Source organism: Pholis gunnellus (genome assembly GCF_910591455.1).
Source record: "Pholis gunnellus genome assembly, chromosome: 4".
NCBI lineage: Eukaryota > Metazoa > Chordata > Actinopteri > Perciformes > Pholidae > Pholis > Pholis gunnellus.
The window spans coordinates 19,882,942-19,903,623 of record NC_136530.1 but is presented as its reverse complement, the minus strand read 5'-3'; the positions used below and the strand labels follow the sequence as shown (position 1 = coordinate 19,903,623).

Here is a 20,682-nt window from a genome sequence, read left to right as displayed (position 1 = left end):
GATGATTAGAGTACTTAGCCGGTGATCAGGAAGTCCAGGTAAGACAGTTAATAAGAGGAAGCAGAATACGTCAGAGTCAATCTCTTCTATTCTGCACTGCAAACACTGCGTGAGCACAGAGTGATGGGAGTATGCGGTTTTCTTCGGGGTGTGGTTTATATGTGCACACAGGAAGAAAAGAGATGAGCTCATCAACGGGGAGGAAAGAGTTAAGAAAGGCTTCAATCGGAAGTGACTTCCCTGCCATCCTCTCATTGTTTACCCTGCTTTTTCCTAGATTGCATTATATTCCCTTTTGTCCGTTATCTTTGCTTGTGCCAAGACTTCTCGAAAGCACCGCGAAAGCACCGCAGAACCTCTGTGGGTAATCCGGGATAAATTATGCATCGGTCTTTTGACTAGGCCCTGTCCTATGGCCGCCAAGAGAGACTTTTCTGCTGCAGGGATCCAGCTCACTGGCAGCGTGATGTATAGAGAAGGGAGACATAGAGAGACAGAGATACAGAGAGGCTACATTTACTCGGTCAAATTGACAGAGAGGAGAAGTGATGGGGAGAGCGATAGAGGCATAGAGGAAGAGTTCCAGACAGACATGGTGACAGATGTCCAACTTAAGAACTGCTCATGTCTTTTAGAGCAGGATGGTACAGGCTTTGCATTTGAGTGACAAATCTCTTAGCGGTCTTGTCAGCTGCCAAAATTGGAGATACGTTGGAGAATTGGTTGTGGGCATATAATGTCGAGATACACGACCACCGTCCTGATAAAACGTGAGTCGGCTGGAAAAGACGATGGTGTTTGAACAAAATGATGACTCTTGACAGCGTGCATTTATAAAACATTAACAGAAGCCAAAAAAGACCGAACTCGGTACTCTCAGTACCTTCCAGAACAACCCATGTGGCTGTTCCAAAAAGACTTAATGAGCGTTTTGTGAACTACTAAAACCACCGGGTCATCGTTAAAGGAAGAATGCAATTTGAGTAACGGATCAAACAGCAGAGCACTGGGCGGCAGTTTATAATACCACAATGTAGGATTTTACAACTTTGGAGAGGTTTAAGATAAGATAATATAATCCTTTATTGTCCCGCAGAAGCAGCCCTTTCATTTGTCTTTGTGACGATCACCAGGTGAAGCTTGAGATGCCAAAGTAGTCCATCAGGAGGGCTGCGGGGTTTTTCCGGTCTGAAGGCGGCCGTAAAAGTTTTGCGACGTTTAAACAAACCTTTTCTGCTTTTGCTACTCAGATGAGACCGTGTTAATCTCAAGAGGTGGGAATTGTCATAGGAGGATATTAAAACATTTGTCTTTTTCAGTGTGTGAACAAATTCCATCACAGGCAAGAAATCTTTATGTTATCACTGACTCTGGTCTGGTGTTCAGTAGCAACTCAGAGCGGCCCTCTGTAATTTAAAGACCGTCGTTAAGGTCAAAATATTTGTTTCTCGAGGTGAAACAGCATGTGTAGGGTTTTATTACAATTAGGCTTAACTACTGTAATACATTGCTCTCCAGTGTCCCCTCTATAAAACAGCTTGAGCCCACAGAGCGCCGCTGGCAGAGTACAACCGGAACACCGGTTCCTGCACCGGCTTCCTGGTAGTTTTAGGATAGATTTTTAAGATCCTGGTTATATAAATATCTACTCCCACTTGACTGCGTAGTTGATATGCTCCAGAGTTATGTCCCTGACGTCTGTAGAGCCTCAGATCCACCGACTCTCTGCTGATTACCGCACCAAAGATTAAAGAGCACGGTGAAGCTGCCAGCTGCAGTTTTGGACCCAATGTTCCTGATGAAAAATCTTCTTTTTTTTTTACGATTACCCGCCTAACTATCCTGACTTCAATTTTAATTATTAAAATCGAACCTACTTTTAAAGCTTTCCGGCGTCCTCTGTGTAGTGTATTAACTCAGTCGTTTTCAGTGATGTTCTTAGTGTAAAGTTGTTTTCCTAGTTTCAAAATATATTAAGCCAATTAGGTTTTGTTGGTGGGATTATGAATACGTAAGACACATTTGGGTGCCAAAACCTGAAAAAGCTTTGATAAGATGGATGCAGTTGAACAGATTGTTGTGAGTCAATACATCTCCTCGATCGACTTGAGAGACGGCCGGCGATCTGCTTTGAGGTTATTGTGTTAGCTCGTGTATTTCTCAATCAGGGAGCGGGTGAGTCAGGGGAGCTCGAAGCCTTTGGTGTGCGGAATAACACCAGCATCTGTCATCATCCCCTGTTTGACTGCCTCTGGGAATGTCTTCAAAGGAAAACACGTGTGTGAACTGTCACGCCGAGGACCAGCGTGGGTTGAAAAGACATTAATGGAGGGTCCACAGAGAAGGATGAGGAGACAGAGGTGATTAATGGAGGGGGAAGAACAGCTCCGCAGACCGAACGGTGCGTCTGAGGAGGACAAGAACAAGACAGGAGAGAGAGTAAAGGTTATAGAAAGTATATTTGCATGTGGGCATCTCTAACCACTCAACAGGAAGGTCAAACACTGTTTTTTGTGTATTTTTTTAGACTGACTCCGTTAGTGTGACGTCTTGCTTTTCAGCAGTCTGCTGTTTAAGGCAAGTGGCTGTCATTTATCTTATCTTTTCCTCAGTGCCGGTAGAGCGACATGTCTGATCGGTTTCAGGATATTAAAACTAGTTGCCAGAAAATTGGAAGAGAGCGAAGACAGATGTCAGAGGGACACAAGTTAGAAGCTAAAGAGGGTTTAGGCTGTAAAGTTCCAGGTTGCAGCTTTGATGCTCTGAATTAGCTTTAATGGACACAATGATGTGTATTACTGTCTGATACAGAAGCTACAACCAAGTCAGGTGCAGCTGCAACTCATGATTATTTCAAACAAAGAGTTCATCTGTTGAATTAAACAATATGTCACATCAGGGAATCATTCCTGATTCATATTCCCTTCCTTCTCAGATTGTCGGTGCAGTCTAATGACACATAAGTAGTTTTGGAAGTTTGGTGATCAAAACTTTCAGACCGCATACAGCCATGAAAGGCTCTGACACATTATGAAGTGCCCACATGCTGTCCGTGGCCTTTAGCGGGGCGACTAAACACAATGAAGTGTAGCGCACAAAGGCAGCGTCGTCACCGTTTGAAGTAGCTGTTGCTCTGAGGGTCTGTAGTTAGTTTTTTTTTTTTTTAGATCAGGGCAAGACTTGTTTCTGCTGATACAAGCAGCGTCGCTATGGGAACAACATCAGCACTAAATGAAGCTGAAGCAGCATGGTTGATATCGAAATAAAATAGGAATACATTTCACTGTGAGCACAATAAGCCAAACCTCCCAAAGGAACAGAAAAGTGAACGTGTGTGGAGTTTTTCTGAACCCCCCAAAAAAGGTGCGAACATCAGAGTTTGCCAAAACCAGTTTAAGCTTTTAATGTAACACCCAGATGTGCCTAATACATAATATTTCTCATCTGATACTAAGCCTGGGGTCGCATACTGTTCTGAGACCGATCCGTACTCCAGACTGGTACAGAGGTTTTAACCAGGACAAGGAAGGATCGGATGTCCTGTGGCAGGGTCTTGATTTTTGTTCTGGCTTTTCGGGCCAGACTACATCTGTTCTGCTCATTCAGCTGAAGAAGAGTGGTGTTCGGAGGCTAGGCCTCAGTGCTTTAAAATTGAATCTCTTCTGCCTCCACAGCCTCTCTGCTGCGAAGAGCCAGACAAGAGGGGGCTGACAGCAGACAGAAGTCACCTAAGTTGTTTTCACTTGACCTGCCTTTTCAGAGCTGGGCAGATGAGCGATAAGCAGACGCATCCAGGCAGAAATAGAAGTTACATTGTGATATTCCACTGAGTTTGGATACAGACAACCTCCTCTACCTGAGACTTCATTGTGTAATATCATCAGTTGTTGGTTTTAAACTATCGTTCAATAAAAACACGTGTCTGGAGGGAATTTACTTCCAGTCTGCATCTGACAAGAGTGGAAACCATCTGGACGTCAATATTTCCTGGAAGAATTCCCTGGAAGTGGAAGGTTTTCTACATCTGGTTTGTTTGGAAGAACTGGGTCACAAGATCACAAATGAAACAAAGCCCAAATGTACAGAAACTTCCCCCAAGGAAAAAAAAAGACATACATTCTGAGTACAATGTCTGAACTTTGGTTTTAAAAAAAACTGCAAAGTATTGAGGGCTTTGAACCGCATGGCAACACAAAAGTGGTACAAGTTGTGTCCTGAGAATTACAACTGCATTGGTATTTTTGTCTTTTCTTTCCCACCCACCCAGAGTCAGGCCATGCGTATTGTTCGGACAGTCGGCCAGGCGTTCGAGGTTTGTCATAAACTGAGTCTGCAGCACACGCATCAGAGCGCAGACGGGCAGGAGGACGGCGAAAAGAATGGCGACGACTCCTCTGTCACAGGTACACCAACACACCAACACACACACACACAGAGTGAGATTCACCCGCTACACAGTCAGCATCCCATTCTCCCCGGCTCTTGCTCTGCCCTCAAGGAGTTGTTGAATATCCTGATATTTCTTCCGCTTACATTTTCTTTTTTCTTACACAAAACAACTGGTGATTCAACAGCTGTTTTTTTTTTTTTTGGGACAAGCACAACAATAGAGAAAATACGCAGGCAGGTACACCGTATGGTGTTCTGTGTGCTAATGGAAGAGGTGGTGGTTTTATTGGGTTGAAGCTGAAAAAATGTGAGTGTCTAGTGTTATTACCAAAAAAAATAAAGTGACTAAGAGGAGACACACAGCTGACAGCGGTGTCCAAGCTTGTGCTCCATAGTGAATCAGCTAGTGTGTTATTCTTACTGCCAGCTGACCACCACTGGCTGTGAAAGTTATTCTTGTACTGTTATCCTAAAGAGAAAAGATTCAGCAAGAATAGCATAGTCACAACAGCTGTCTCATTAAATGTATGGCCTTTTCCCAGAAGGCTCATGTTTAATAAACGCATAATAAATTGTGTGTCATCAATGTACAAATAGTCCCAAAAAAATGGTGGCCTGACAGAAAACCACCTGTCGATTGTCTGACCGCTCGAACGTATTGCCCCATAGAACTTATTATTTATCAATGTCAACAAGTTTCAAGATCTCAGCAATTGTTTTGTTGAGTAATGTTATCATTACCGATAGATCTGATGGCCGAAGCTACAGAAATACAACCAAAGTTGTAGCAAGCTTTAGTGCTCCTTTTTAAAGATTTAGAGAGGGTTTTTGGGTTTGGAAGAGAAAGGAAGATGGAGTCATAGGAAGGTTGCCTTTAGAAAGACAAACCAGGAAGGAATGGTATTTTTAAGGTCACAGAATAAAACTAAAGAAATATGCAACCTCACCTTCAAGGCCATGGTGGAACTGTATTAAAAGTCCAAAAATAATACTAAAGCTGAAGTCTTGACGGCACATTCAGTCGTGTGCACAAACGGCTACAGACCTCTCACACAGTCATATATTTTCTGATTGCACAAACTGAACTGTACACGCACTACACACACACACACACACACACACACACACACAGACTCGTTCCTGCCTGCGTTGTGCCCGAGTTGGCGAGCAGGAGAGGGCGATGCTGGAATGAATGTCACGGATGAGTCAACCCAAAGAAAGGCGGCACCACACAGCAACACTGGTGGGCTGAGCTGCTTTTATCCGCTGCCTCGTGCCTGGACAGGATGGTCCTCACTGCAGCCCGGGGACACGTGGCTCTGAGAGGCGTCTTGAGAGGACAGACTCTGGGATTCAGCGGTAGGAAGACTCCACGATCGGAGCTCTTTCACACCCTCGTTCCACTGATTACAGCAGCTAGCGCTGGCCCCCCCCTCCCCGCCCTGATCCGCCAGCGCCAGGCCGGGGTACGTTATCTCCACATCCCCCTCCAGCCCTATAGAGAAGAGCTCTCTTTCACATGCTGATGAAACCAGAGATCACCCACACACTCCAACTGTACATCCACCCATAATGGAAGGACCCCACGCGCATACAAACTCGAGCCTATGCACACACACTCACGCACTCGCTGTCATGGTGTGTTAAGCAACACAAGAGCCGTCACGCACAGCCAATGGGCTTATCTGGAGACCTAATTATCGTGGCAATGAAAGGAGAGGGGATAGAAGAGTGTGAGATAGCGGATTAGAGAAACGGAAAGCTGGAGGAGAGCAGGGATAGTGGAGGGGAAGAAGAAGAAGAAGAAGAGATGGATGTGAGAGCAAAAGGGAGCTTGGGATCATTGAGGACGAGATAGCATGAAATTATTAAATGTAGAAGTGAATTGACCATTAACCAAATACCTGCCCTCGAATGCAGACTGGCCAATCATAGCATAGCAACGGCCAGCTACAACCAGGCCCTCACAACCAACCAGCCATGCTCCGTATATTCTCATGTAATTGTTGTAATCTCTCTTTTTCAGGCTGGTTTTTGTGGATTCCAAGCTAATCATAGTAAAACGTTGTACTAGTGATACTTGTTTGGAAGGAGATATACGTTTCTAAAACGTTATAAATATGTAAAAACCTGTGGACAACATTTACTAGCATTAGCACGTCTATGCTATGCTAGCTATTAAAGACAAACTGAATTTATACACACTTTTAATGATTGTAACAGGGAATAAAGACCTACCCCGCTTTACAGGAACATTTCAGAACAACTTTATTAACTGCTCTTATTAACAAACAAAGCTGTAGAAGAATACTAATAAATGAACTAATAAAGCCCACTCACTGGAAAATAATGACTAACTGGAATATTATCATTGCCGTTCACATTAACATGAGACACAGCGGTGCCACAGGCATGAAGTTCCATTCAGCAGCTCAGTGATCGCAAAGTACTGATCAAGGAATTAAAGCCTACAGGACATATGAGCAACATGTCAGCAATATTCAAAAATGATAATATATTGAACAAAAAAATTCCTACGATGAGGTTATTTAGACTCATTCAATTTGATTTTTAGACTTAGTTTTCCTTAGAAGTGACATGCTGCCCAAATGTTTCCAATGCAATCCCACTTGTTTAATGCCAGTTGTATTAAATAACGCAAATCATTTCACTTTCATTTTTTCAATTTTATTATAATATTGTTATAGCTTATTTAGTCATCAATACATCGGAAAGGACGAGTCAGAAAAACAAGCCAGAACCGCATATTAGCACAACAGTATGCTAAACGCTTAAGATATACTAACAGTATAAGGCTGCATTCACACCATAACAGGTGGCTCCGATAAAACACCAGTCCTCCCATTCATTTGAATGTTGGCAATGCATTTGGGCTTCGGCTGCGGGGGCTGCAGGAGAAGCCGTAAAAAATAATGGAGCAACCTGCGTCGTAAAAGTTAAAACAGAATCAACTTTTGGAGAAGCGCAACCTAACGTCGCACTGCGGTGGCCGATCATGCATTCGGCAATCAGCGAGCCATTCAAATCACGTAGGTCAGTCAAATGAGTGTCCCTCTAATGGGCCATTTTAAATAAAGGCCAATCGGGTGATGCTCCTGAAACAAGAGCAATAACATATGACGCATAACTTATACATGGAGGAAACCATGTCAGCAACAGAGGGCAGGAGGAAAGGCAGGACAGCACATGTGCTGATAGCTGGATAGAAATGTGGAGGAAGAGCAGCGGTAATGGAGAAAGAGGTAAGGCTAGTGCTGGCAGCAGGTTATCAAGCACGAGGTTTAAGTGGAGGGGGAGGACAGCACGAATAGCAGGCTGTAAAGAAAGGAAGAAGGAGAGTATAAGAGTTAGGAGAGGAATTGATGGAGGTGGATGTGGGATGGACAGTAGAGGTGAAGTAGTTGAAGGCGAGGATGAAGAGGACCCTGCAGCGGGAGTGGCAATGAAAAGGAAAGACGGGAAGGAAAGAGGACAAGTGGTAGCCGATGAAGGCAGACATTTCCATTGAACTCAGATCTATATACAGGACTGTCTCAGAAAATTAGAATATTGTGATAATCCCCATACGTGTGATTTAGTTTACTGAACCAAGCTGAGTGTTTTTCAAGGCTCAGGAAACCCTTGCAGGTGTTTCGAGTTAATTAGACGATTCAAGTGATTAGTTGAATACCCTACTAGTATACTTTTTCATGATATTCTAATATTTAGAGATAGGATATTTGAGTTTTCTTAAGCTGTAAGCCATAATCAGCAATATTAAAAGAATAAAAGGCTTGCAATATTTCAGTTGATTTGTAATGAATCCAGAATGCATGACATTTTTGTTTTTTTAATTGCATTACACAAAATAAAGAACTTTATCACAATATTCTAATTTTCTGAGACAGTCCTGTATATATCAGATCTGGTGCGAGTGAATCTGCAATGAAGTTTGTTGAAATGTCTGTCAAAGCATATCAAACAGACGTGACGCAGTTTGAACATTTGACCAAATGTTCCATTTCCCTTATGATTGCGATGTCAATAGTTAACATTAGCGTTGGCTTTGAGGTGTCAGGACAGCAAACTTTTACAACTTTTTTCTAAAGTCATGTTTTGAAGACGTACGTTCCTGTGAGATCCGAAGTCAGTTAAATCTGTTGTTCTTCCTCGTTTTTTCAAATCAGCTGAGATTTGAAAAAAATCCTCAAGTGTGCACCAGGCATTGCCCACTCTTCTTTTGAGTAGTGTCTATGCTTTTAAAATCATTCCATTTTTAATGAAACTTGCCGTAGCAGGCTGTGTGAGAGGTAGCCTTAAGTGAATGTTAGTAACTGCAATCTATTCTAGCTAGAAATAGCTTTGCCACTTAACTGAGCATGGTCCCAGTGGCTCCAAGTGCAATCTTATATTTCTAGTTCAGTGAAGTTGCCAGGAAGCAAATGCAATTCTATCTCGGGGGCCGTTGTCAATAATATAAAGCAACATAACTAGACCACTGGCACCTACAATTCCCATGTTTTACAATTTACTTTGATGATGCAAAACCTCCGGCTTTGTAGTCCGAGAAGAAGTGTTCCAACTGTGACAACCAGCGTTGAAGTTGTTTGCTGGTGAATTGCCTGGTGAGGCATATCAAAAACAAATGTAAAATATTCAACAAAATTCCGACAGCTGAAGGCAAAGACGGTCTTAAGATTCTGAGGAGCTTCTCTGCATCCATTTAGTGAAATCAACATGGGACCTTTTGCCAGAAATTAGGCTTTTTTTGTGTTGACTTTATTGGAATATTTTAAAATAGATAACTGTATTAATAGACCAAATGTGTGGTTCCCTACAGAGAGACTAATTCTCAAGTGATTCAATGGGTTGATCTGGTAAAAAATAAAATGCATTTTTCGACTGAATTGGATGGTTGCCTTTGCCCAAGTTGTAAAAATAAATCCTCATAAACTGTTTTGTTGCAGTCTGCATTGATTTTGTCTCATACACGGGCAATATTGTTGATCTCCATTGTTAATGTTTACTGCTTCAGCAAAAACACGGTCTGTATCCAATCTGGTCCAATTTGTCCCATTAAAAATGTATTAACAGGATATGAGAGCTACGTTTAAAAACACCAAATGTAAAGTGTTTTGTAGCATTGTGTTGTTTGTATTTGCATTGTACTATTGCTCTTCTTTGTTAAGATTTATACCTCCAGACAGTTAGAACATACTGTATATACACTGTTATTTAAGCATATAATCATGCATACTGTGATTCTGTGGATAATGTTTCTGACTGGAGTGTATTTATGTGTGTCCACCCATGTGTGCGTGTGTGTGGCCATACTCATGCCTACATGTGTGTATGCAGGGGTGCGTGCTCATCCACCTGTATGTGTGTGTACTTTCCTCGGCTCAGCTCGGGAGCTAACTGGCGCCGAGAAGACGGCGACCGTCACCGAGGAGACGGACATCGACGCGGATGACGCGAGCCACGTGTCTGCAGCAGACGAGTTAAACCCCAATAGAGGGGTGACTGATCTGGACGCGACAGCCAAGCCCCCTGAGCTGAACCACGCAGAGAGCAAGGTAACTCATCCCGTGTTAATGCATGTGGTGGTGGTGTTGTTTTATTTACCTCTGCCCCAACAGAGGATTCTTTCAAATCTCCTCGTGATTGAAGTCCATGTGTGGCACCGACATGCTGTACAGTAGAATGTGCAATTCTCGTCCCAGCTTTCCTCGCTCGTAGATTAAAATCCTTTCCACTAGTTTGGCGGTGTGATTATGATTGGTGACTGCCAGAAGAGCTGAACACAATAGAAAGATTAGTTTCTGTATAACATGTTTCAATATGCATATCTTAAAAGAGAATAATTGATCATCTTTTGTTCTTTATTAGCAACTCAGGATACTCTTTTTCAAAAGTAATGTTGGCTTTCATGTTCTAATACCCGACTTTCTCGATTCATTCCAACATGCTCCATATTGTTTACTATTTACATTAGTTCAAAGGGCGAAGCTTAGCTAGAAAACATTGACAGGCACTCGACTTAGTTTGTGAAAGTAAGACATTCTGTAGGCGGTTTAGGGGATTGACTGACAATGTGTTAAATTCAATTGATTTAAGTGTTATTTAAATGTGTTAAGGCTGACTTAAGGCACATCCTTCTGGCAACATCACCGAACAAGAGCGTAAAAAAAGAAAGGAAAGAGAGGTCCACACAAGGACGGCTATAAAAATGTGTCTGTGCATCAACATCTAGAGTCCGTTCACGTTAAGGCTCGGAAACCTGGCAGCAAATCAAATATCTGTTCAGCAGCTCCAGGTCAGGCTGACCCCTGAGTGTAACAGAGGATATCCAAAGTTTACACAAGCTTTCAGATTTACTACTTTCAATATTTTCTTTCTTTATTACAAGATTACCGTGAGGTCTTTCACTTTGATTTGAATATACGTGCCTGTATTAACCACCAGTCAAATCCAGTTAACACCAAATCTGTGTTTACGTCGGAGTATAGAAATAGCTCCCACTGCTTGGGTTTTCTAATCAGAAGCTGTCAGCCGTGCGTTAAGCATCAAGACTACTACGCTAGTCAGTCCGGTTCACATGTTTTGCGTTTGTGCGGCCTAATGGTGTTGGAGATTTGATACAGCTCCGTCAGACTGCTCTCTGGCCTGTGGAATGCCACCAACGGGAGTTTATCTGCAACCAGAGAAACGCTGTCTGGAGGCGTGTGAGCGTGGCTGTCTGGCTCAGCTGGCGAAGCCGCGTAGTAGCTGTTGTTTGCTGGGATTTACAGCAGTACGCAGGCCAGGGGTGTAATTGTGTTTTGGATCGAGGCAGCAGTGGGAGGACGACATGGCATGCTGAGGGCGGGGAGACGGTGTAGCGTTGTGTTCACTACACTACTCTTTGCCTTGAGACCTTGTGCTCTGCAACTTGGCAACAATGGTGTATAATGATTATATTTATTATGTTTTTCTATTGTATTACTTTTACAAGGATAGAGGGAGGACCTGGACTGGTCCTTCGTGTTGTTTTGTTCCTTACAGCATTGTATTTTCATCCCCATTGTTGGTTTTTTTTTGCAATCCATTTGAAACATGATTGCGATTGCACCATTTCAAGATGCTAGACGATCAACATCCACTGTGATTCATTATTTCCTCCTATATGAATGAGATTAACGTTATGTAGGTAGGGATCCTGGTCTTGGATAGATATTAGAAAAGTTGAAGCATAGGTCAAGAGACTGGCTTTTGAAAGATTTAACCAAATCCACAATCTTTCCCTAACCTTCACACAGTGTGTTATAGTCTAATAGTCAAACAACATGCTCGCTGGCTTGTCTCTGAGTGTCTGAAAACCTCTTTGTGACAGCGGATTCGGGAGGATGCATCAACAATTTTTTTTACCTTTCTGTAAAAGACAATTTGATAATGACGGTCACTTTCCACAGCTATTGGCCATGTGTTTGATCTTTGGTCTCTGGCATCAAAGTCCTGCAATTACATTTCTTACACAATGTATTAGGAAAAGAGGATCAGCAGTATATCAACATATTCTGTAGAATATAGGTCGGAAGATGAGACGACATCATATAGTCTTTGATCTACGCTGCAAGTTCTATGGAAGTTGGTCTATATTTAATTTATATTTGTACATTGTTACCAAACGTCATAGATTTACAGAAAAAAATATAGATAATTAATATGAGAAATAACACATGTCATGACAGATGGGCCTCCTCAAAAAGGCAGCGTCTTTCTTACCAGAAAAAAGCCAATACACCAAGATTCATCACTAGAGAGAAGCTGTGGCCTGAAAAGTTGCCATTTTGGGGGCAAAGTTGCAATCAATGGTCCACAACAAAGACAAAATATCAAGTAAATACCGAACAACGAACATGGAATGCAGACATCCAGCTAAAGACATAGCAGACACTAAATGAACAAACAAAAGCTCGTCGAAACAAATGGGTCTTGAGTTGCTTTTTTTTAAATTGTCCATGGTGTCCGTCCACAGATCTTAAGTCCAATGGGAGATCCCAAGTTAGGAGCTACAACTTTAAAACAATAGTCCCATTTACAACAACCAACAACCCCAGAGCAGAGGACCTCAGAGACCTGCTGCTGATGAAGGGCTGCAGTAGCTCTTTAACGACCACGCAAGGCTCTAAAGGCGATCACTAGAATCTCGAGCTGGATTGTAAATTTGAACTCGGCTGTGGACGCATCTGCCAGCACAAACAACGCAATGTTGTGGTGTGTTTCCGCCACTTTTGCCAGTTACAGATTTGCCTTTTCCTTTGTTTGTCAGATGCACCAAAACTGATTCAAAGGAAGTTTTCCGTTTTTTGTGTTCTCCTTCACCTTCCCCTAATAGTGTCAAATATTCCCATTTGCAGGAAAAGCTGTGATCTGTAGTTAACTCGGGGTAATTGGCTTTGTTCCTGAGGCAATCTCTGTTAATGGTGAATAATTAACAGGCAGGCGATTAGGCAATAGTTTTTTCCCCCAAATGAGACGGTTGCATATGTCACCGTAGGCTCCGAGCTCAGTGAAACATACCTGTCAAGTCACCACATGGAGACTCGCCAGCGCAAGACGTTGAGAGACATTTTGGGTCCTAACTCAAGAGTTACAAAAACCAAGCTATTCAGCTGCTTAACATTCCCTGGGTCCCATTAATGTTTGAGTTATACGACCTTTTTTATTACCGCCCCTGATTGAAAGCAACACGGCGTGAAATCACTGAAACAACGAGCTCTCAGCAATGACCTCTATTCTAAGGTCATCGGAGGAAGTGTGTGTGTGTGTGTGTGTGTGTGTGTGTGTGTGTGTGTGTGTGTGTGTGTGTGTGTGTGTGTGTGTGTGTGTGTGTGTGTGTGTGTGTGTGTGTGTGTGTGTGTGTGTGTGTGTGTGTGTGTGTGTTACAGTTTGTGTGGCTACTTTTGCACGGACATGAACTGTGTCTATTCTTTTCAGTATATTTTAATCTGACACATTTGTCACTCTTGACAGCGTTACAGATTAAATGGGGAATCTGCAGGGATAAGTGGGTGAAAGTAACATTGATTTAGATGTGCGTGCCTTTACGTTAGGGCCCATAGTGTATGCATTTTTATTACAAAACCCCGTGTGTATTTTCCGGAGCGGAGGGATTTGATTCACTACAGGGTTTCCCTGGAAGCTCATGAAAGGGAAAGCAGCCTGTGAGTGTTAAAGTTCATTCTTTTCCTGTCAGCTCCCGTTAGACTGACAAATCCCTTGGAGCCCCGCGTTCAAACGATCCCGCAGGACTCCGTGAGCACACATCAATCCTACCTTGAGCTTTGTGTCCATCGGGTTGAGTCAGGACGTTCATTTTTGATTTTTAAAAGGCTTGTCTCCTGTATCAGAGGCGTGCAGAGATCAGAGTGTAACTACAATACAGATTGGAAAGGCAAAAGTCACAGTTTAGCGATAAGTGCATTTTACATGTTTCAAAAGGCTGCACATGTTTTTGCCTTTTGTGTGTGTGTGTGTGTGTGTGTGTGTGTGTGAATTAGACAGAGGGAGAAGGGGAATTAGTGTGTTCACATGGGCATGTATGCATTAAAGTGAGGCTGTACTACAAACACTCAGATAGAGGTTTTGCCTCTGGCCTACTTTCAGTTGATGTCAGGCAGGTGTAAACACTCTGATCCATGAGTGTAGTGCTACAGGCAGTACTCCACTGCCAGCACTCTCTCTCTCTCTCTCTCTCTGTCTCTCTTTGATTTTTTTCTTGTCCCGTCATTAGTGTGCCTCAATTGTTTTAGACTATCGTGACCTTACATGGACGGATTACCGAGCAGGCCTACCGGATACAGGGCCATAGGGGCCCAAGGGGTCAGGGGTCGTCCGTTTGAAGTGACTGTCACAGAGCTCATTTAAAAGAAACGATGTTGTGTTTTGTTTTCCTCCATTTTATGATCCATAATCACCAAATAAATCACTTTCCAATCATTTCATTCAAATTGAGTGTTAGAGTAACTTAAAGAGCAGATCAGATCAACGTGCATACATGTGAAATGTGTCTTCATACAAATATAAGATGCAACATATCTATGTTAATTAAGTTAATTAAATATAATTTAGTTTTAAATTCAGCTTTTCATTCAACCAAATTCTTATTTCCAGGAAACTTCTTAAAAATGATTATGAAATTAGAGCATGTTTAATTTATTTAGTTTATTTCTGCCTTTAAGTCAGATTAGCGGCATTCCGAGACCACAGTATCACTGAGATACAGTAAAATAAGTAAAGCAATTTAAATCCGAGATTTTCTCTGCTTAAAAAAAGAGGGCCGACATCTCAGGTGTCCTTTGAAGTCATATTTAGTATAATATCTGTGCAGAGGGGTGTCAGAGTGGATCCGTCTGAGTCACACAGCCTCTCTTCATAAATACATAAATAGTTCAGATGCAGATTTTCAACCTTCACCTGAATATTTTAGTAACAAGCCACTGAAAGAGAAGTGAACGACTGATTCTTGCTCCTATGTAGGAGGCTGGGGGGGGCTTTTAAAAGTGATCATGACAGTGCTTGTACAGTGGTGCTTGTTTTTAGTATTCAATTACTGGTGAAAAGAAGCAGTAATGATGGTACAGTTGAGTTGACTCGTCTTTTTTGCTATGCTTCTTTAAAGTGCTGCTGCATTGCACGTTTTTACTAATTGCATTCACTATACACTTTTTGTACTACCAAAAGTTGTTTTCTCTTTTCAATGAACAGTTTGTTTAATTGGATGAATGGGAATGGTAGTAATAGTTGAGCAATTGGTATTCTAGTTGGTTTCCAAACATGAGCACAGTGCACTACAGAGTGTAAGTACCAAAGTATGAATCTCTGTGCCTGTTGAAGCTCAGGTTGTCATTCCTTTTATCCAGCGAGACTGTAATCCTCCTGACTGATACCTTCACGCGTGTGATTACTCACCTGGCCTCAGGACAACAGCGTGATGATGACATGAAGGACTTGCGTAGGACGGAGGTGGGAGGTGTAAGGAGGAAGTGGAGTTAGACATGAAATGGTAGAAATCACAGTTTCCCTGTTTGTGTGACTTGATATTGGATGTGTTAACACACATTACGCAGCCATCACTCTAGAAATGGTGCCGCGGTGCTAAGAATATTACCGCTAAGAAATTAGGCATGGGCGACTTTACAATCGGCCCCAGTGCACATACACTGGAGGCAATGGGCTTTCCAGTGAAGGAGGAGACATCTTTTGTCGACTGCATTTGCATATTCATAGATTCTAATGAGGGAGAACAATGTGGAAAACCCATATCAGATAGAAAATAGTGTTCATGGTGTTATTTTTATATATTGCAAAACAATGTCAACAAAGTCTCGATTGCCGGTTCTCACATCTAAGAAGGTTGTGAACCCCTCGTCTAGAGTCTCCCTCTATTCTCCATCCGTTTTTTTTACCCACAGCTAACAACGACATCCACTTTTCCCCCAGCCTTAACTCACAACCTGTTTGCCTCAGACACACACACACACACACACACACACACACACACACACACACACACACACACACACACACACACACACACACACACACACACACACACACACACACACATATTTTCCCCTCTGGTTGTCTCCTCAGCAACCTTGCAGGACAGAGACTTATCTTTTCAATACTCTTTACACACAAGCAGGCAATACAAATTCAGCCCTTCAACTTCTCACTGTCTATAAACTATATATATATATATATATATATATATATATATATATATATATATACATATATATATATATATATATGAGAGAGAGATCACTTCTCTTGATAGCCCTGCAGTCTGATGATTTGATTTCTTAGCAAGTGTGTGTGTGTCTGTGTGGACTTGTAAAGTTGTGAAAAAAACTTACGGCTGCCAACCAATGAGGAGTCAAAAGAATCATGTCGTTGTACAGACTGCAGCATTTTAGCGCAGACTGTGGAATTGAAGCCTTCCCGCATCGACTGGTGTTTCAATCCACGTCTGCTTTAACACATGCACATCTGGTGATGTTATGGTACGTTAAAACACATTTGAATCATCCTGGCCATTGTTTTTAATGAATGTTAACCCAAATGTTTCATGGGGCTTGATTAAAAGGGTGATTCACCGGCTCCAAAAAAATTCAAAAAGCACTTTTACTTCCACGTTCTGCGTTGTTTCTCCCCTCTCTCTCTCTCTTTCTCACTCGACGCCTCCGTCGCTTGACTTTTCTCTCCATTATTCCGCAGTTTGTGCTGACATTCAATATCTTTTGCCAGGAATGCATTCAGTGCAGTTTCTCATGGAAGATTCATGCAATCATGTGCCACTCCATTTTCCTCTACTGAAACTCAGAGTTCTACACATCACTAAAACAGCTGTTACACTCTATGATACATAGCAGCCTGTAACACAAAATGTAGAGTTTTAAGACCCGTTAACAGTTACAAGCTACAAGACATGCAAATAAGATCTGACCAATTGGATAATCACAAATGTGGGTTTACACATTTCTGAATGAACAGTGTCAGCAGGTTATCTCTGTAGTCAAAGACTATATTAAAAAATGATGAGTGATCAAGGACTGTATACTCTGTTCAGTCAAAGATCCATTCATAGAACTTGCTATGTGGAAAATATTGTAAACACAAACAAAAAGTAGGAAATCTTCTCAGCAAACTATACATTTTATGAGCAGATCTGTGACTGAAATGTCCAGGTTCTGTCGCTTCAGTCCGGATCCATGCCGCATCGTGATACGTGGCATCTGGTCCTGGATCAATGCTTATTAAACCTCCAAAATGCTAGCTTACCTCGACTAAAGCCAGAGTAGGATCACCCATCCCCCCCGGGGCCAAGCCCACCCATTGGTTTTGCTGATCACAGTCCTGATCCACGGGGCCCAGAGCTCTGTTGTTTCTCTGTCCTAGCAGCTAGGTAATTGGATTCACCTGGCGTTCCTGCTCCGTCAGTTATTATGAACCTAGAACCAAGACAAACAGGGCCCCGAGTGCTGAGCACAACCACCGTGAACCACGGCTCTTATTAAAATTAACGAGGCAACCATCGGCTGAGCAAACAAGAATGGCATTTAGAAAACCTTAATTGCGGTGAAATAGTAACAAAGGCAGCTGAGATAGTACGAGGCCACCGAAATCCTCAAATTTGCCGTACAGGTGCAGGTATTCATTAACCAGCTGTGTGAGTCTCGCCTCCAGGCTCTGCATTTAAATAAGAGGAAATGGAAAGCCTTATTTTAAAAAGGTCACACAACTGCCCTTGATATTTTTTTGTCAGCAGCACATTGCAAGAATTTAGAATTATCTAAAGATCCACCCCACAACATTAGGAACAATAAGGTTCTTCTTTTGTTCCATGGTTCAAAAGACGTTTTGATCAAAGTAGTTTGTATTCTGTATTTGTAATGACGACACAAAGATCGAAAGTCATATCAAGACATTTTCTAAAAGTAACGGCGTTGACCTGAATGTGACCACTAGTTGTGCCCTCAAGAGACCGGACGTATTCTTTGTTTTAAGGAGCACAGAGCTTCCAGTTTGCTCAAGTAGAAAATATTGCCAACTAAGCTTTTCAGATGATTCAGCTCCACAGATTCATGCCTGTTGTCTGACAACATATAATCTGGAAAAGAGTAAATTCACTGAAGTATGATTTAAAAGAAGTATATATAACGTCTGGATGCACTACACTGATCATTAAAACTGCATTTATCTTTTTTCGGCCCCTTGAAGCCAGGAGAAACAAGCTGTGAATACAACACTGATAGTATCACCTTTGAGTAACTTGTTAGCAAACCGTCATTTAGAGTTGTGCGTCTGTGTACCTGTTGCATAAACGTCCAACCTCAGAGGCTGGTTGCTACGAACTTCAGAGAGAAGCATGTGGTTATTGAGCTGCTAAATGCTTCACTATATTTGTCGCTATCTTTTAGAAGTGCGTTAATCCGACGTTTTCAGTCCCAATACCAACACCTGGGCTGGTGCTGAGTACCGATCTGACACCAGTGTTTGGTTATGAAGCTGTGTGCCTCACTGTGTGGAAGTAACTGGGATCAGAATGCTGAAATGCTTCGTGGAGCTGAGGAGAACTTCAGTTGTGTCCTGTTTCTCTGTGGGTTTATCAATACAAGCATCTTCTCTTAAATAAAAGTACTCATCTGATCCATTGTTAATATAAAAATATTGATTATAGCTTCTTTTTGTATGGTGGTTTTATTTCAATGCATGTAAGCATCCTTACTGGGTTAGAAAATCCCTGCAATAACTCTGGAACACTCTCCCTGCACGTCTGACGTTCTCCCGTGTTAAACATAATTAATGATGAGGGCTGTGTCAAAACTTAATGCAAACATTCACAAGAGCCTCCACTGCTTTTACTACTACATACTGACTGTTGCAGTTGATAGTATGGTCTGATATTGCATGCAGAGCCACAATAGAGTGATCTCCCAGGCTTTATTCTTGAGAGCCCTTGATAAAGTTATACGTCTGTAGCTGAGGCTGTCAGCAGTGAAAGAAGCCAGACCTCGTCTAACCTTTTGTTGTTTTAGTGCCTGTGTGTGTGTGTGTCTGTCTGTGTGTGGGGGGGGGACATTCTGTTTGACAGATAGAAAGCAGCTTGTATAATCACAGCTGGAGTCTGAGAAATAGAAACTTCCTTCCCATGTCATCTATCTTCTGTCTCACTTTTACCTTTCTCTTTTAAACCCCTTTTTTTTCTTCTTCCCTGGCTTCTTCCTCGCCTCTTTCTGTCCCTCAATGAGTATAACAAGAGGCTGAGCGATAAAGGAAGACTCCAGCTGCCTACTAAGAGCCTGCATTAGCAAGTGCATGTGTGGGAATTAGATGGTAATAGCGAGCGTTTCCCTCCGGCAGGCCAGACTCGAGTAGTCATCATGGGGAGTTTCGCTGGTTGGCCGTTTTTTCCTCCATCCCCTCTGACTGCCCCACTCAGTTTAAATATTCTATGTGGCTGTCTTCCGTAATTGGCTTTGACTGCGGTAAACAAGTTTCGAGGCTAAAACAGTGTTTGAATAAGCAAGTCTTTGCTCAACAAACTGCTTTCTGCGTGTTGGAAAGTGTGTGTTTGTGAGTGTTTGCACTCGTATTCGTACATAAGCTTTCGTAATAGATTCAATGCTCGTCTCTCAACATGAATATTGTTCACTGTGGATCAGTGGCACTGTCCTCCCATCCATCATCGAACTTCATTTACTTAGTCATCTGTCCTATAAATCAATCTGCAGGTTAACCAACTTTGAGCAATGACTGATCTCATCACAGACATTTTTTTCATGCGACTCGTCCGCAACCCTTTCGAGCTCAGTCGTCCAGGTGTTCCTGACAATAATCTGACATCCAGTCTTCATAGCTGTTTGTTTTTTTTAACTGACAGTGATTGGCTGACGGGGATGCTAACATTTCAGATGACAAGTTTAATCCAAAAAGAATCAGTTCGGCCTAGAAATAAATTGTTCATCATTACCGTGGCATTTCTTTGACTCTTAATATAACGTGGTTGCTTCTTTAAAGCCCCAATATTCAATCTCTTTTTAGCTCTGGTTTGGTTTTACTCGTCGTGTTCAGTGATTGAAATGAAGTAAGTTTAACAAAATGGCGAGTCTGATTATCGGACTGATGTCGGATGGTCACTTTTCACACCAGCGACTGAGTTTCCGACATTGGTTTTGACAACAACACGCCTCACAAACAGCTTGTTTTCTAGTAAGACCATGCCTTTAGTGACATTTTCATATTCATAGCAGTCATTTGTTTATTGAATGCCCAAAAAATGGGCGTTGCCGATTTCTTTTTTTCTCAGTATTGGATGTCCACTGCACTACCAAGAAATGTGCGTCCAGATATTGTGGGAAGGTGTCTTTTCCCTAGAATGTTCTGTGGATTACGACGGTGGTCGTTTGCGACAGTAATGGCAAATATTATACTTTTATATAAATGGATAATAGTCAAACTGCAAATGTCATAAGAACTGGAGGAAGAAATCAAGTGAAATATACTGCTTTTCTTCGGGGATAATGTTGTGGACGACTGCTCAAATGTATTTTAGAATGGGATTTCTTTTCCACCTGTGTTGTATCTTATTCTGCTGCCAGTCTGTTTAAATCGGTCTTCTTTTTCATTCTCTCTATAATTCAGAATAGTTTCCACAGTGCTTGAAAGCCAAACATGTCATTATTTTTTCCTCTCTGTTAGTTTGACGGCTGAATCATCACTCGCTGTTCCAAAGCTGAAGCAGCC

At 42.1% G+C, this 20,682-nt stretch overlaps 1 protein-coding gene across 1 annotated transcript in view; it reads left to right on the top strand.

The window, feature by feature from the left end:
- The window catches only part of LOC306695395 (carboxyl-terminal PDZ ligand of neuronal nitric oxide synthase protein-like), a 147,213-nt gene that overhangs the window by 79,502 nt on the left and 47,029 nt on the right, over window positions 1-20,682 (top strand). The window contains exons 6-7 of the mRNA XM_079158625.1: window positions 4,268-4,403; window positions 9,796-9,965. Of these exons, the coding sequence (XP_079014751.1) occupies window positions 4,268-4,403; window positions 9,796-9,965 (306 nt within the window). The remainder of the gene's footprint in view (window positions 1-4,267; window positions 4,404-9,795; window positions 9,966-20,682) is intronic.